Source organism: Dysidea avara, chromosome 15 (genome assembly GCF_963678975.1).
Source record: "Dysidea avara chromosome 15, odDysAvar1.4, whole genome shotgun sequence".
NCBI classification, from domain to species: Eukaryota; Metazoa; Porifera; class Demospongiae; order Dictyoceratida; family Dysideidae; genus Dysidea; species Dysidea avara.
Window position 1 is genome coordinate 503,031 of NC_089286.1, and position 17,591 is coordinate 520,621.

General features: G+C 40.3%; 1 protein-coding gene and 1 long non-coding RNA gene across 2 annotated transcripts; one reads left to right on the forward strand and one right to left on the reverse strand.

Moving 5' to 3' along the window:
• Positions 1–6,097: 6,097 nt before the first annotated feature.
• Positions 6,098–8,266, reverse strand: LOC136245932 (uncharacterized). The gene is made up of 4 exons (XM_066037382.1): positions 7,835–8,266; positions 7,035–7,766; positions 6,760–6,972; positions 6,098–6,418 (listed from the first exon to the last, which is right to left on the reverse strand). Exons 1-4 carry the CDS (start codon positions 8,264–8,266, stop codon positions 6,098–6,100), a joined length of 1,698 nt encoding a protein of 565 aa, XP_065893454.1.
• A 4,641-nt stretch (positions 8,267–12,907) lies between these two features.
• Positions 12,908–13,752, forward strand: LOC136245410 (uncharacterized). The gene is made up of 4 exons (XR_010695840.1): positions 12,908–12,995; positions 13,344–13,488; positions 13,553–13,614; positions 13,659–13,752. It is a non-coding gene; the product is annotated as an uncharacterized lncRNA (long non-coding RNA).
• Positions 13,753–17,591: the final 3,839 nt, after the last annotated feature.

Consider the following 17,591-nt stretch of genomic DNA (forward strand, 5'->3'; position numbering starts at 1 on the left):
AATTTACAGTGTTTCCTTGGTGATGTGGTGGGCTTTTATTTGGTAACTTGGAAATCACTGTTTATTTGACTGAATGACAGTTTTGTAAGTTATTACAGCCAAAACATATAGCAGCAATATGATTAGTTTAATCTGTAGATTGGATAAAAATGAGTGTGGAGCAAGACAGCTCAGAATGTGTTCCTGAGTTTCAAGAAGACTGCTGTGTGATATGCAATTTATGTTTTGAAGATGATAAACCAACAAATATGACAAGGAAAGGTATTTTGACCCTCACTGAGTATAGTAAAAGGCATGGGTGGTCTGAACTCACTACCTGTTTAACTGAACGCATTAACATGACACCTAGTGGAATTGTTCTAGTTCATCAAAAGTGTCGCAGGAACTATACTGACCTTAAAAGAATGATGCATAGAGAATCAGGTAACAATGAGTTGCCATGCCCCAAAAAATTAAGGTCTAGCTTGCCTCACTTCAACTGGAAAGAGGAATGCATGTTCAGTGGAAAATGTGCTGAATTTGACACTCGCCATCCAAACATAGCACAGGTTAAAAGGGTAACAACACTTCCCATGCGTAACAACATCCTAGAGCAATGCAATAGGCGAGGGGATAATTGGGGTTCTGAAGTTCAAAATCGTCTTCATGGGTGTATTGACTTAGTCGCAGCAGAAGCAGTATATCACTCAAATTGTTTATCACGGTTTATGCTAAGCAAAGATCCAGACAAAGCAATACCAGATAGAAAGGTTCAAGGTAGGCCAGAAGATCAAGGAATGCTGCATTGGTTTAATGTGTTATGTCAGTGGCTTGAATCTGAAGCTGATTCTGAATCATACACACTATCAGAATTACACAGCATAATGGTAGATTTTGCTGATGAATCTGAAGTTTACTCTATCAAAAGGCTAAAACAAAAGCTACAGGAACATTATAAAGAGTTTATATTCTTTGCTGAAGTTGAAGGACGTGAAAACGTTGTCTGCTTTAGAAACATGGCAAAGTACATTATAAATGAAAGATGGCACTCAGAAAGGAAAGCGAATGTAGAAGATGAAGCAGAGCGTATAGTAGTTACTGCAGCCAAAATCATAGTGCTGAAATTAGAGACAGAGAATATACTTCTGAACATTATCCAACAACTGAAGATATTGCAAACACAGAACGAAGTAGGAAATGGGTACCCCAATACCTACAAACACTGTTAAAAGCTATTGTTACATCTGAATTGAAACAGAACAGCATTGGCCAGTGTATTGTGCAGGCAGCTCGACCAAAGTCGGTGATCACTCCAACACTGTTTGGTTTGGGTGTTGAGATGGACCACGTATTTGGATCAAAGTGGCTTATCAATGAATTGTCACGGTTGGGCTTCTCAGTAAGCTATGATGAAGTGATCAGATACAAGCAGTCGGTTATTCAAAGTGAAAGTCTTGAGAACACATTGACTGAGTATCTTCCAGGCACTTTTACTCAGTGGGTGGCAGACAATGTTGATCATAACGTAGCAACACTAGATGGGGAAGGGACTTTCCATGGAATGGGAATTATTGCTGTTTCGACACCTGAAGATAAGACACCACTTACCTTAAAAGCACGGGTAATCACAAGGCAAAAACGTATGAGGGTAAATGGCTTGATTAAAGATAAAGGAGTGCCAATATTTCCATACATAAGCCCTCCGAATAAAGGCCTAGCTTCAGTATTTTATAAGCCCATTGCTCAACTGCAGTATCCTTACACTTTGCCTTCAATGCTGTGTTCAAATCTACTTTGGCATTCTGGTTGGGTATTTAGCCACGCCAAACCAAGACACATTTTCTGTGATAGCCAAAACTCAGTTTCAAAATCTGAAATACTTTATCTTCCAATAATAGATTTGAATCCATCTGATGAAACCTGTATTTTCTCTACCTTGCTGTATATCCAAAGACAAGCAAGGGAACTGAACATACCAACTCCATGTATTACTTTTGACCAACCTTTGTGGATTAAAGCTGTAGAAATTGTCAAGGCAAAGTCATTGAATGTTGTGTGTAGGCTTGGTGGCTTTCACGTTATGATGAGCTTCTTAGGTAGTATTGGCTCAATGATGAAAGGATCTGGATTAGAGGCAGCACTGGAAAATGTCTATGGTTCTAATGCAGTCATTCATATGATATCTGGGAAAGCTATTTCTAGGGCACTACGTGGGCATTTCTTAGTTGAGGCAGCTTTAGTAAATAAATTGATGTTACGAATTTGGCCAAACATACCCAATTTAGATTTGACCACCAGTAGTCATCATGAAACACCTGCAGAGGGAGAGAATGTCACTGAGCAAGGTCTGTCTGTGTCTGTTGATAATCAAAATGTTGCCCCCTGCATTGGTGTACCAACCTCTTGCTTGCTTGAAACTGGCTGTACAGACATTAATGATGAAGAACTAGAGACTGGTAATGATATAGACAAGCTTGATGTCACTGAGGTAGACAAGATTTGCAGCTTGTATGAAGGGATTAAAGACAAGCTTTTGTCAGTATCTAGTATTGCTGAATCACATGAATTGATGAAGTTAGAAAGTGGTTTGCTCAAGTACAAAGCATTGCTCTCCAAGGAATCACCAACAGCTAAGCTATGGCTGCAGTATATTGAGTATGTGGAAACTTTGAAGCTTTTTATCAGAGCTGAAAGAACGGGAGATTGGAATTTGCACCTCATTGCAGTTGGAAATATGATCAATCTTTTTGGTGCAACTGGCCACATTAACTATGCCAAAAGTTCTCGGCTGTATTTACAACTAATGCTGCAGTCGCCAAATGACCATCCGTGGCTATATCAGTGCTTCATTAACCATGGATTTCATGTCGTTCGAAGAAGCAGTAGATACTGGGCAGGACGAGGTCCATGAGTAATGATGAGTAATGATGAAGTAATGATGAGGTCCATAAAGAGCCGTTGAGGTCTTACAAGAGGGAGAGGAATGACTGAAGCTGTACGTCTGCAATGGATTTACAGCATGCACAAGTGTGCTGAAATCCATAATGCCATGACTGCTATCACAGATTTACAACACACAACAAGTGAGCAGCACATTGAATTAGGAAATTCAAGGAGTAGCCGTGCAAAGATGGTTTTGATCAACACGAACCATTTCATTTAAATGAACACAGGCTTCGTTATTTATCATCTGGTTTAACTGCTACTGATGGTGATGGAATCAACTGTGACAGAACCGAGGAGGTTGGCATGAAACTTCAGAAGTGCCTTGATAATGTCAATGTCTTAAAAGCGTCGATTAAAAGAAGTGAACAGATTAAATCTTTAGACCATCTGTGTCCAGGAGTTCAGGTTGATAAACAGAGAGTGCACATAAACCCAACCCTGCTGTTTTCCAGGCTAATAGCTATTGTACAAAGAGAAGAGGACATGACCCCATACTTTGAATACATATATGTCAATGTCTTAAAAGCGTCGATTAAAAGAAGTGAACAGATTAAATCTTTAGACCATCTATGTCCAGGAGTTCAGGTTGATAAACAGAGAGTGCACATAAACCCAACCCTGCTGTTTTCCAGGCTAATAGCTATTGTACAAAGAGAAGAGGACATGACCCCATACTTTGAATACGAACTTACACCAATTCCAACATCTTTATTTAAAGATTACGCTATGCGCAAAACTGCTAAGTCACAATTAGCAAAAGTTTTGACAAGCAATGTGCCAACCTTGGAGCGAAATTCGCAATCTTTTCATGTACTGGATGGTGGAGCTCTTATTCATAGGATTAAATGGCCAAAAAAGGCAACATACAAAGATATTGCGGGAATATATGTTTACTACGTGCAAGAACACTATGGACATAGTTGTGTCATTTTTGATGGATATAAGCAGGGTCCTTCCATAAAAGATCATGAGCACCAGAGAAGACTTCGGAAAGCATGTGCTGATATTCAAGTAAGAGAGTTTATGGAAGCACACCCCAACCAACAGATGTTTTTATCAAATGAAGGCAATAAATGTCAGTTCATCTCATTGCTCCACCAATATTTGGAATCTGATGGGCAGATTGTTCATGCCAGTAGAGGAGATGCTGACACACTGATAGTCACAAAAGCTTTAAGTTATTATGCTCAGGAAAAGGAAGTTAATGTTGTGGCAGATGACACAGATGTTCTTGTTCTTTTGATGTACCACTGGACAGAAGGCATGGCAGATGTTTATTTCTCTTCCGAAGCAAAGAAGAAAAAGACACAGGTATGGAAGGTACATGATTTAGTTTTCAAAGCTGGAAAACTAATAACTTCAAACCTTCTGTTTGTGCATGCATGGAGTGGCTGTGACACAACATCTGCAACCTATGGCCATGGTAAAGCTTCCCTGTTGAAGAAGGTGAAGGAGTCAGAAGAAGTACGGCAGATATCCCTCACAATGAGCGATACTAATGCAACAGCACAATGGATAGGCAAGGTGGGTATTAGATTATTTGCTATCATCTATGGCGCTAAGAAAGAGGATTCCTTAAACAAGCTGCGGTTTTTGCGATTTATGGAGATGGTATCATCAAGCAAATCATTGCTTGATCCTCAAAAGCTTCCACCCACAGAACGTGCAGCATTCCATCACAGTTTACGGGTTCACTTGCAAGTTATAATATGGATGAAGCTATCAATTGACATTTTGGATCCTAGGCAGTGGGGTTAGAAACTTGATGGTTCAAATTTTACACCAATAATGACAGATTTGGAGGCAGCGCCAGAAAATTTGCTGAAGTTTGTTCGATGTAAATGTAAGCTCACATCGAGAAATCCATGTGGAACTAACTTGTGCTCCTGCCATAAGAATGGACTAAAATGTACAGCGGCATGTGGGGACTGCCGAGGAGAAGGATGTAATAATGCTGTTGAAATAATTCTAGAGACAGAAGAAGAGCATACTAACACCGATTCAGAAAATTTACTACAATAACTCTGTATACTAACTATGAACTCAATTATTATGTGTAATTCTTGAATTATTATATATATATATTGTGCTACCTAAAATGGTGTTGTGGAAGCAGTAGTAAACACAATAAATAAGGTGCATAATAAAATTTAATCTTAAGTATCAAGGCCTTTCTAACATTTTTGACTAATTTGGACAAAAATTTCAAACGCACGTAAAAAATTTTCCCCGAAGAGGATTTTGGATATGTTAATCTGCAAAAAATTCTGCTTCTAATGGTACCAATTGCAGCTTGGTACCATTTTTTTCTGGGTTAAAACCTTCAACAACCGCACTAAATACCTTGTTCTGCTGATCCATAAACTAAGAGGCATATTATGTGCATGTAGGTACTTGTTGCATAGAAAACCTACCATTAGTGTCCAATAGCTTCCAAGCAAGTTTAGGATGGTAATTACTACATCACTACCTAGCAAGTTTTTTCTGTAGTTTAATTAATATGAATAATGAAAACATATAATAATAATTTATGTACATGCATACCTTGTGCAAGACTCTTTCTATACGTTTGTACCCATATGTCATGTATAAGTCCCAATACTGAGACGTCAGCAGACTTACAGAAATTCCTCGCTAAAATCAGCAAATTGTATACTTTCAATTACAATACTTGAAGGCGTCAGTGGATAAAGGAGACATATACCATTTTGGATTTTTTGGTTTTTTTAAAAATGGAATATGTAAAACATGTGAATAATGTTGTTACTAAGTAAACAAAGGTTGAATCAAATTAATTACTTTAACAATTGTCCAAAACATTCTATTTACTGTCCACCATATATGGTCACCTAACTTTTATATAACACTTATCCCCTTTTTCCGATGACCATTTATTGCATCACAGAATCACAGACATAGGAAAGTTTGGAATATAACAGCTGGCTTGTCTGTGACATACGTCGTATCTTGGATTTCCTTCAGAATTTGTGTCAACGGGTTCAACTTAGCCATGACTGTTTCTTGTTAACGCACAAACTCTAACTACATGCATGCTCAAAATTAGCAAAAATGTCATACATTACAACACTCCCGGGAGTTGATTACCCCAGGTAATCAAAACCTACTAATCCTACTATAACAGTTTTAAAGGAACGAAACATAATCTACAGTTTCAGTTCACTTCTAATGGTACAAGATTTTGTACTGGTCGACGAATGGTTGTGACCTTATCCTTACTAAGCAACTGCACCTTAGCCGCTCGAGTTCTGCCATCTCTTCCGGTTATCAATTCAACAATCTTGGCTAGCTTCCATAAACAACGAGCTGTGCAGTCTTCTTTCAGTACAACTATATCACCTTCTTTGATCATCAAATTCTTCTGGCTCCCATGGTTGATAGCTCTTTCCCTCAAGCTCAACAAGTAGTCCCTCTGCCATTGTCTGACGAAGCTCTTCAAGAGTTGATATTGGTATCGAGCCCTTCGTGTTAAACTCTGGGAGTATTATCTATTTCAAACTGTCTGCTGCTAGGGGTGATTGCTAGTCTGTGTCCATAAATCAAGTCTGCTGGCGTCAATGCACGTGACATGCCCTGTTCATCATCATACAAAAATGTTAAGGGCCTGTTGTTCAAGGTGGACTCAATCTCTACGATCACAGTGGTCAACTCTTCTACGGTAAGGGTACTTCTCCCTACTGTCTTTCTTAAACAACGCTTGACCATGCCTACCAACCTCTCCCAAAAGCCTCCCCACCAGGGGGCCTTCTCTATGATAAACTTTCAAATAACCCTTTTGTTTGTCAAATACTCATGTATCTCTTGTGAATGTACTACCTTTTGTACTTCAACTGCACTGGCCTTAAAAGTCTTCGCATTATCTGACATCATGGTAGACGGTAAGCCTCTACGGCCACAAAATCGACGAAATGCTTGGAGAAAAGTTGGAGCTGACAAATCTTGAACAACTTCGAGATGTAGTGCTCGGGTAGAGGCACAAGTGAAGAGACACACATAAAGTTTTACAACTTCTTCGGATTCCTTGGTTGGCTTTGCATACAATGGCCCAGCGAATCAACTCCAGTATGTGTGAATGGTGGTTCCGAACTTACACGTTCTGCTGGCAGATCAGCAATCATAGGTGTAGGATATGGCTTCCCTTCATATCGTTTACAAACAACACATTTCCTCAACACCTTCTTCACTGCTTCTCTCCCCTTCACAATCCAAAAGTTCTCCCTTATCAAAGCCAGTGTCTCTTGTATTCCATTGTGCTTCACAGAATGATGCCTGTCCTCGATTATGAGTTCAGTAAAAGGATGTCGTGTTGGCAACAGAACAGGATTCTTCATATGAGATGGCAAATTAGCCTCATTCAGTCGTCCTGTACAACGGATAAGCCCTTCCTCTGACAAAAACAGCATGAGCTGGCTTCTGTAAACAACAACTTCCCCTGAAACAAGTTTGCTGCGTTCATCTGGAAAAGAGTTTAACTGTATGGATGTAACCCATACATCTTCTGCTTGCCTCAAATCTTTTGCGTCTAAAATGTTTGGTCCCTTAGCTTGACGGTTCTTCAGCACCGAAATGAATTTCAACACCAATCCAGTCACCTTCATCAGTTTAAGCAATGATCGATATCTAGATACATCCATAATAGCTTCAATGTTCAAGCAACATTCATGACTATTCTGTGAACTTACAAGGGAATGAGTAATGCTGATCACTGGTGGTTTCTGTATTCTTTCTGTCTCGGCTAGCTCAGTGTTCAGCTTAGTGGGCATGTGTGGCCAAATCTCTGAAGGTTTAGTCAAGAATTCTGGTCCATCCCAATAGGATAACTTCTAAACTTAATTAGAATATCAAAAATATTCAATGTCAGATTGGGCCCCTTGTCTAAACAGTCGTTCACAGATAGCTGATTTGGTTCCTTTGCTGATCCGTCAAACACAATTCTTAACCTTGTTGTTTGTTTGTCCTCTCGGATCACACCATGATGTGGTAAATAGTGATAGCGTACATCATACTCATTGGTCTCTACCCTTTCAATGATGTTGTCCTCTAACTGCTTCTTAAAGATGTCATCATACTCCTTCAACAACTGTGAATCGTCTTGTAACCTCGCTCGCAATCTCTTAAGCCGTTCCAAACATTGTGAAAAGCCATTAGATTGAGGCCAGCATCCATGTCTCCACGGAAGGTCAACCATGTATCGTCCAAGTGTCCAGTCAAATTTGGTATCTTGTGGAAACGCCAGACTGTCAATCGTGTTTGATTCTTCAGTAATACCAAGGGATTCTAACTCCCAGAATCGTCTAAGCTCCCTAGTATCACTTTTACTCATACTTCTTGTATAAACAATACAGTATATTGGGAAGAACATAGCTGAGACTGAAGCAGTATTGCTAATTTGCATTTCATTAATTGTTAGTCGGAGTGCGCACGCATTTATTCATAATTTTTGTAATGACTGGATTGCTTGTAGAGGCAATACTCGTAATGTTCTTCATCTTTAACACTGTATAATGGGTGGTACATAGGTGACGACAAATTTAAATGGGCACTCCATGTTTTAACAATTGATAGTCAGGGTGCATCACTGATGTGTTAAGCATTACTTCGATGAGTGCTCCACATAAAACATGATATGACAAAAAAGGATGTATATAAATAGCTAGGTAGCTACTATTGTAGTGAACTGGTGTATGTTATGACAATGTTCCCCTGGGTTGCATTTTGGACCAAGAATGCTTTTTAGTAGTCTATATTTAGACAAGTTACCTACTGGCCAATTTTGTTTCCAAAAAGTACAGATATGTGCTGTTTAGCACCTACAGTAGTAATATACACAAATTTCCACTACAGCTGCTGTTGTTTGTTTCGGTGCACATGAGTATACTAACCCAGGCGTAAAGCCAATGATCGCTAATTTGCCAATTTAATAGACCAGGCACTGCTACCATATAACTGCTAACACATTTTTTTGTTAAGTTAATTGTATAAAGCACACAACATTACAAGACATACCACACGATGCTCCTATGTAGTGAAGTGACAACAAGGCTGTTAGTCTCTAAACACGTGTAATCCCGCCAATGCCGCCAGTGTGGTTGGCGCTTCTTATGCTCCCACTAGATGCTGCGCATGCTCAATTTCAATTTGTCTGGCTGTGTTGCTTATAAAGTCTAGCGTGTGTGCATATATATTGTTAACTAATTCCTTTTTCATTAGGTATGATATGATGCATGCTTCATTAGGTAAAATATCATTCATTTAGTTACCAAAATCATTGCTTGTCCCAGCTCTAGTAGTAGTACTACACATATAATGTCACCTGTGATCATTATTGACGATATTGTTGTATGAAATGCTTATAGTTTCTTAACTGCTGTTTTCAGGAGTGGATCCGAGTACTGCTGAACTAACTTCAGAAGCTTAAGGATGCAGTTGGAGTTGAACATTAAGGTGCGTGCGTGCGTGTGCGTGTGCTGAGGCAGCATAGCCAAGTGGTTAGGACATCGGCCTAGTGATCGAGAGGTCCTGGGTTCGATTTGTGTGTCACTATACTGTTTTTCTACATCCACGATATTCTCTTTGCCATATACATGTATACACCTTATCCACAGGGATCACTTCATGAATTTCCTTATGCCACAATGCCTCACTCTCATTCTCTCTTTCTCAAGTAAGAGTCTATAAAATTAATTTGTGATACATCACTGTTGCTTAATTTCTTCTACACCCATTGCTCAGTGAAACATGTAAGCCTGTATACGTAGCCTTATCCATTGTGTTGAGTTATGCTTGGCTGAAGGCATCAGTTAGTTAGCTGGTTAGTTTAGAAAATTCAGGAAATTTGTAGTGACTTGTTAGAAGGGTTTAAGATTACAGTTTTGGCCTTGGCTATGCCTAACTAACACACAGTGCCAAAATGTTGTGAAGGAAATGCCGTGAGGTTGTTTTTGGATGATATACATCTTCATCCCTACTATGCAGTACTACTGTTCTGTATGTTACCTGTATGTGTTATTATGTACCATACTGTATTAGTGTGTAAATAGATGGCTTGTAAAATATTAAAATCACAAAGAAATCATTGTGATAGTTTTTTCAAGCTTCGCCATCTATCCTGTACTTGCTTCGAAGTTCTCTGCATATTATATTTAGTGACTATTAGCTGGCACGTCTCCAGTGTTGGTGTGCGGTCATTTTGCAGTGGGTATTCCTTTAGAATCCATTGGTCTTGACTGATTGGTCTTGACACATTGATCCATTGGTCTTGACACATTGATCCATTGGTGATGATGGGGTTAGGTTAGGGTTAGGGTTATTTATCGTAGAAGTAGAGGCTCGTCCCATCGGCACCTGGACGGAACCAGGCCTGATAGTGGCTAGGAGATCTTGTTTGAATGTGTCAGGGTCAAATGTCACAATGTTCTTAGTTGTGCCAGAGTTTGGAGATGGTTCCTGTATGTTTTTGGATGGTTCTGTTTGCCCGCTGGATTAGATTGTTGGTTTGACCATGTTGGTGGTATGATCTGAGTTGAGGAGTGTGTCCATTTCATGTTGGTCCAGGCTCCCAAAGCCTGGTAGTGGTTGACTATGACTCATTGTTGTTGCAGGTCTCTTTTTCTGTATGTTCCTCTTAGGTTTGTGCATAAGGCGTAGAAGAGGAACCTGTCAGGTGTAGGAAAGGAGAAGTGTTAAACATATATTTGATATATCTGTCTTATAGGTAAGTAGTGAACGTGACTGATTATTGGTTTATTTATTTTCTTTCACTGCAGCCACGATCGGTTTCGCTTACACCGTAGTGGAAGCTCTTCAGGTAGCTCTGATTGAGAAGGATTAATAGTAAGTGATTACTTACAGAGATGGGGAGATGAATGGTGGATGGTGTGAAGACTGCCTCTTTCCTATAAAAAGTGATCTTCCTGTAGGGGTTGTCCAGCCTAGTGGACTGGAGGAGCTAGAGAGAGATACATATTAACTGATGAATATGTATTATTTTGATTTGTGTTACCTTATAATAATAATTATTTCCGAATCGCGTGGGAGTATTACTATTGATTAGAGCAACGCAATGAAGGAGCACCAACAGCTTTGTAGAATAGGTTTAAATGTTAAGACGCTATTCTGGTTGGTGGGGATTGCGTAAAATGATGTGGGACGCCAAAGGAGTGGAATGGTGTGCTTATGTAATGGTGTGAATGTGCACGTGATTCAAGAAATGTGGGATTCTAAATGAAGCTCATTGAGATTTTTGGAGGTGGAAGTTAGAGAGATTAAGACGATAGTGAGTTTTTTGTAGTGCTAGGGTTGAAGAAATGCAGTTTCTTGTGCATTTCTGAGTGTAATTTCGGATAAGGGCTAGGTGAGCCTTTTTGACTGTGGGAGGGCATTAATTAGGGTTAGGAGAACTCATTTTTTAAAGATTAGGGGAACAGTTTTCGGATTAGGAGAATCGTTTTTAGGAGTTAGAGTTAGGGTTAGGCCCGGGTTAGGCAACTCAATCATTTGACAAGGGTGATTGAATGTAAGTTAGCCAGAGAAGAATGATGTTAAAATATGTACAAAATACAAATGAGTGTATTCAGTGGGGTGTGTGTATGTGCGTGTGCTTTGGGGTTATGCTCTCACTCCATGGGACCAATTGAGTCCTTGGGGGTAGACACTTTTAGTCTGTCAATCCAAAGTATTTCAAGTGAATGTAGGCGAGATTGGATGTTGTCATGTGTGGGAGGTACAACTGCTAGAGGTTGTACAGAGATTTTGTGACCAGGTTGTGAGAAGTGGGTGTCTATGGCAGAGGACTTATCTCTGCAGGTGGGGTTGGTTTTTGAGATATGTTGGCTAATTCTGTGACGAAGGGAGCTTGTGGTTTGTCCAACATATTGTTTTTTGCATTTGCTGCAAGTGATGGAGTATACTACATTTTTGTGTTGCAGTCTATTCTACCTCGGGCACGGAATGTGCAAAATGTGATGGAACTCTTTATTCTGAGGGAGGTGTTAAGGATTTTATGTAAGAAACAGCTGCGGATAGGGCAGAAATGAATGACATTCTGATGCCATCCAATAGAACTGTAGGATTCATGTTCGTAAACAGGGCTGTGGTCGAGTGGGATTGTCACTGTGTCGGGTGAGACAGTTTCTGTGGAGCTAGAGGGAGGGAGTTTAGCTCGCACAAGTTTTTTTACGGAGGTTGGTATTCATGCGGTATGCCATGAGGGGTGGGTTTGGGAAGAGGTGACCAACTGTGGTATCCTCTTGAAGAAAATGCCAATGTTCGCGGATGATTTTTAGAGTTTGTTTGGCTATAGGACTGTAACGGCTTACAAAGACTGGTCTGTTGTTTTTTCATTTAGGTTTTTGTTGTAATGCTAGATCTCTTTAGTCAAATGTGACTGAGGATACATATTCCGAAGTTTCTGAGATGGAGTATCCTCTTTGGGCAAGTTGGTTGATGTGTTTATTGATAAAAGAATTGAAGGTGGACCTGTTGAAGTTGGTTCTTAGGTAGCGCTTGGCTTCGCCAATGGCAATGCCTTTGCCAGTACCTTTTGGGTGATATGAACTAGAGTGAACATACGCTTGTTTATTTGTTTTTTTAATGTGGGTTTCGACACTTAGTCTATTGCTCAATTGAAAGGCTTCATCCTTGAGGATGTTAACATCTAGGAAAGTGACTTTCTCTAGACTTTTTTCCACTGAATTTTATGGAGTGGTGGAAATTGTTCATTGAGTCAATAAGTTTGTCGAGTTCATCTTCACCATGTTCCCAAATTAAGAGAATATCGTCAATAAAGCGACGATAGTATTTGGGTTGTAATGGTGATGAGTCAAGGATGCTTTTTTCTAAAGCGCCCATAAAGGTGTTAGCGTATGAGGGTGCGGTACAAGTTCCCATTGCAGTACCATATAGTTGTTTATATTGTTTGTCGTTGAATTCAAAGATGTTATTTTTTAGCACTACTAAAAGTTCTGTAAGAACTTCAGCAGGTGGCTGTTGGGGATTATTTTCTTCCCCTTAAAGTAGAGCTTGAAGGCAAGCTTTGAGTCCTTCAGAATGAGGTATGTTAGTGTATAGAGATTTGACATCAATACAAACTAACAGGTCCATAGTATTAACATGAACGTTTTTTAGTTCATTAATAAGTTGTGTGGTGTCTTTGATGTATGATGGAAGAGATCGCATGTGTGGTTGGAGCCAGTAGTCAACAAATTCAGAGATATGTTCAGTTGGGCTCCCACAGGATGATACAATTGGTCTGATTCCTGGGGGAGTCTTATGAATTTTCTTTATAAAGAATAGTCTGGCCAGTTTGGCATTATCAGGGGCATGCAAAATTTTGTCATATTGTCAGTAAGGTAGCCCTTTTTCTTGAAGTCCGTGAGAAGGGATTTGATTTCTTTACATAGGTGAGCTGTTGGATCTCCAGTTAATAGTGTGTATGTCGTTGTGTCACTGAGATGGAGGAGTCCTTCAGAAATGTAGTCCGTTCTGTTTTGGACCACAATGGTACTTCCTTTGTCAGCATTTTGGATGACAATATTTGTGTTGTCAGTAAGTTCCTTAAGAGCTGTTTTTTCAGCTAGAGAGAGATTGTGTTTTATTTGTACGTTTTCAGGTGAGAGTTCGGAGATTTTCTGTTACATTTCACCAAGGATTCCTTCGAAATTTTGAAACCTGGTGGGTCTACTGTTGATAGTATGTGATTGGTTTTTATGAAATAGGTCAAAGCCATCTTTGGATGTATGTTTGGAACCCTTAACTTGGATGCGAAGCTTTGGCAGAATGAATTGAAATCGTTCAGTAACTCATTAGGAGTGTGAGGCTTCGCAGAAGGGATAAAGGTGAGTCCCTTACTGAGCACAAGTTTTTGTGCATCAGTGAGCGAAATATCGGAAAAGTTCGCAATGTAATGTTCAGCACAGTAGATGCACTTTGTGTGTCTACAATTGGAAATTACACGTGGTGTATGCGTGTATGTGTGAGTAGAGGTTCTTCTTTTTTTGGCTAAACAGTTATAAATAGTTCATATCCTGTCCCTCAGCCTTGACCTCTGCCACGACCGCGGAAGCCTCGACCACGTCCCCGTGGGTTCCGATTGGGGGTGAGTTGTTGAGGTGTCATTTCTCCCAAAACTTGTTTGATCAGATGTTTCAGCCCCCCCTTCTCGGAGGGGGTATCCGAGTTTTTTGGTCTTTTGGGTTCTGGGGTGGATTCATCATCGAGAGATCTTTTTAGTGGTTGTTGTTGGGTTTCGATGAGTTCATTGATATCCCTATTGAGGTTGGCTTTGATTTCGGCCATAGTGGTTGTAAGCTGACTCTCGAGCTCTGGAAGTTCACAGAATTCATTTCTGATAATTTGGAATTCATCAGAGACTAAATGGCCTGTGGCCTCATTGAGTTCTTGATATTTGTTAAGGTTATAGTCAATGAGAAGCAGAGAGAGATGTTGACCGCACTCCTTTAGGTAGTTATTCCAGTAGGTAGTCAGAAGTGTGGAAGGATTGGGTAGTTGGAGTTTACATACGGGCATACAGCCTCTGGGGATTGACCCTTCTTTGAGCAAGTTGCCAAAACGTGTGGCAGTGTTCTTGGCTCTTAGCATAGGTATCTGGAGGTCAAGTGCTCTCCTCTTCAAAGTTGTCAGGCGTAGGTTTACCAGGGCCATCGGTGAGACCTCTGGGTTGGAAGGGTTATTTATCATAGAAGTAGAGGCTCGTCCCATCGGCACCTGGACGGAACCAGGCCTGATAGTGGCTGGGGGGTCTTGTTTAAATGTGTCAGGGTCAAATGTGAGTTTGGAGATGGTTCCTGTATGTTGTTGGGTGGTTCTGTTTGCCCGCTGGGGTAGATTGTTGATTTCACCATGTTGGTGGTATGATCTGAGTTGAGGAGTGTGTCCATTTCATGTTGGTCCAGGCTCCCAGAGCCTGGTAGTGGTTGACTATGACTCATTGTTGTTGCAGGTCTCTTTTTCTGTATGTTCCTCTTAGGTTTGTGCATAAGGCGTAGAAGAGGAACCTGTCAGGTGTAGGAAAGGAGAAGTGTTAAACATATATTTGATATATATGTACTGTCTTATAGGTAAGTAGTGAACGTGATTGATTATTGGTTTATTTATTTTCCTTCACTGCAGCCACAACTGGTTTCGCTTACACCGTAGTGGAAGCTCTTCAGGTAGCTCTGAGTGAGAAGGATTAATAGTAAGTGATTACTTACAGAGAGGGGAGATGAATGGTGGATGGTGTGAAGACTGCCTCATTCCTATAGAAAGTGATCTTCCTGTAGGGGTTGTCCAGCCAAGTAGAATGGAGGAGCTTAGGATTAGGGTTATATTACAGTAAAATAAGGGCTCGTCCCAAAGGCTCCAAACAGTGGAGACATTCAGTTGTGCTCAGCTGAAGTGGCAAAGGAATCATATTGCACAGATGCATTAGTCAGTTGTTGACCAAAGCAATGAGCTTGGTAGCTGTATAGTAACAGAGATTGTATTTCTTTAGTAGCTCAATGTTGTTTTGATATATATATATATATGTACCTCAGATTGTGGTATTATAATTGTAGCTCACAGTGGGTATAGGCAACTATGTACCTATCCTGGGTTATGGTATGCAACTGTGTGCTGGTGGCTATTATAGTCTCACCAGGTGGGAGTGCCACTCACACAATCTTCACTATTTGGTTTATAGCTGTATGGCCATATGTGTAGTTGTATTATTTGACTGGCAATTTTAATTCGTCGTGTAATAGCTACACGGAGACCAAATGGGTTGAGAATTTCCCATTATAAATATCCATCGTACTGGTCACGACCGGTTTCGTTTCAGCTCTACGCCGGAAACTCATCAGGCAATCTTAGATGCGGATTTAGTATTGCCAGAGTAGTGTTGTACTACTTTATGGTGAAGAATTGGTAGCCCGGTATGAGATACTCGGGCCGACGCGTTATGTAGCGTCTGACGTCACGGCGTGGGGACGCTATATTGTTTCTGAGTGTTTTGAAGTGTGAAAACCACGTGATATGGTGACACTTGTTGATAACACTTATTCCAAGGTTTGGAATATGTAAAATTGTAGTTTGTATCACAAGATTGGGGGTTTACTTTGTTATAGCGTCAATATACTCAGTGTGTTAGCTATAGAATTAGACTGAAACGCCTTTGTATGAGCTAGCCTGACTGTGTATAGCTAGCTAGGTATAGTTATAGTTAGGTTAGAACACAGGGAGTCTGGAGATTATGTTAAGGCAGTGAGTAGACAGATCACGCGAGTACAAGTTAGGTTAGGACTGTGTGAAGGCAGATCACGTGATTACTAAGTTAGAGTAGGTGTAGGGTTTGGATTAGACAATGGTCACATGAGACACTCTTAGAACTAGGGTTAGAGCTGAGCAGTGAATTATTTTGTTGTGTGCTGAGTTGCCTATGGTCTGAATTGCAGTGAGAGAAGTGTTGCATCGTACTGTTGTTTTGTTATATCTTAAGTATGACATGCTTATGGTGTCATGGGTAGCTACCCATTGTTATGTAGCAGCATTGATAGGTGCACCTCTACATGTTAGAATGCTATGCATGTCAGTTGACTTGATAGTGTAGTATGTAAACGAAAGCAACAATGTCATTGTCTCGCAGATAATAGAGAGCCAAGTAATGGCTGCCACAGTTTTGGGAACCAAAACTCAGAACAAACTATGCCAAGAATGCTGTCCGGCTCAGGGGGGGGGCCTACCTCCATAACATCACTCGTGCAAGACCCAGCATAGGGGAGCAACTTGCCTTACCCATCTAACCATTGGTGATTGGTTAACCCTAGGCACGGTGGCCGAACGGACGGAATATTGAGGGTGGGAAACTTTATTTATTTATTATTCTGATTATCATAATTGTTAAAAAGTCATCAAGTATGGTTGCTATTATTATTTACAGTGTGAAATTACGTACTGTGCCAATGTATAGTACTCTGGTTACATGTTGTACTGCTGCTGCTGCTGTTATTGGTTGTCATTTCTCTTCTTGTTTGGAGGAGCGGTGTCATCTTTTTGGTCTTGTTGATTGTCTCTTTTCCTTTTGTTTCTGATGGCTTCGTTTATTCTTTTTCTTTCAATGTTTGCTTCTGTCAATGTTGATTCTATTATTGAAAAAGGGTCTGTTATTGAATCATGTTGTTCCTGTATGAGGTCCAGTGTCTGATTCACTCTTTCACAAATATTGTCATCAATTTTCTCTATCAGTTTTGTCAGATGTTGTTCTATACAGACTGATAACATTTTCTCAGCGTCCCCCAAGGCCTCAGCCCATTGGTGGCGGAATACCACGTCTTCATTGGCCGGGACCTCAGGTTTGACTTTTATTTGCATTCCTCCTGGGACTCTTCCGTATTTGTCCTTGGAGTATCTTATGTTGTCAAGATTCCTTTGTGCCCTGTCCCTTAACTTCACCTGGTTTAAATAGTACTGGTGTAGGTCCTGTTTTGCCTTGTCTATTTTGTTAATCTTAGAGTTACCTCGAACTCTGTTGTCAATGAATTGTCTCATGAATTCACCTATGGCATTCCTCCTTTCTAGTTTATTCTTGTCTGAGACAGAGGGCGTTTGGCCACTCTGAATGCTTAGGGAGTCATCATCATCTCCCTCTTTGCTACCTTTATCTGTTACCA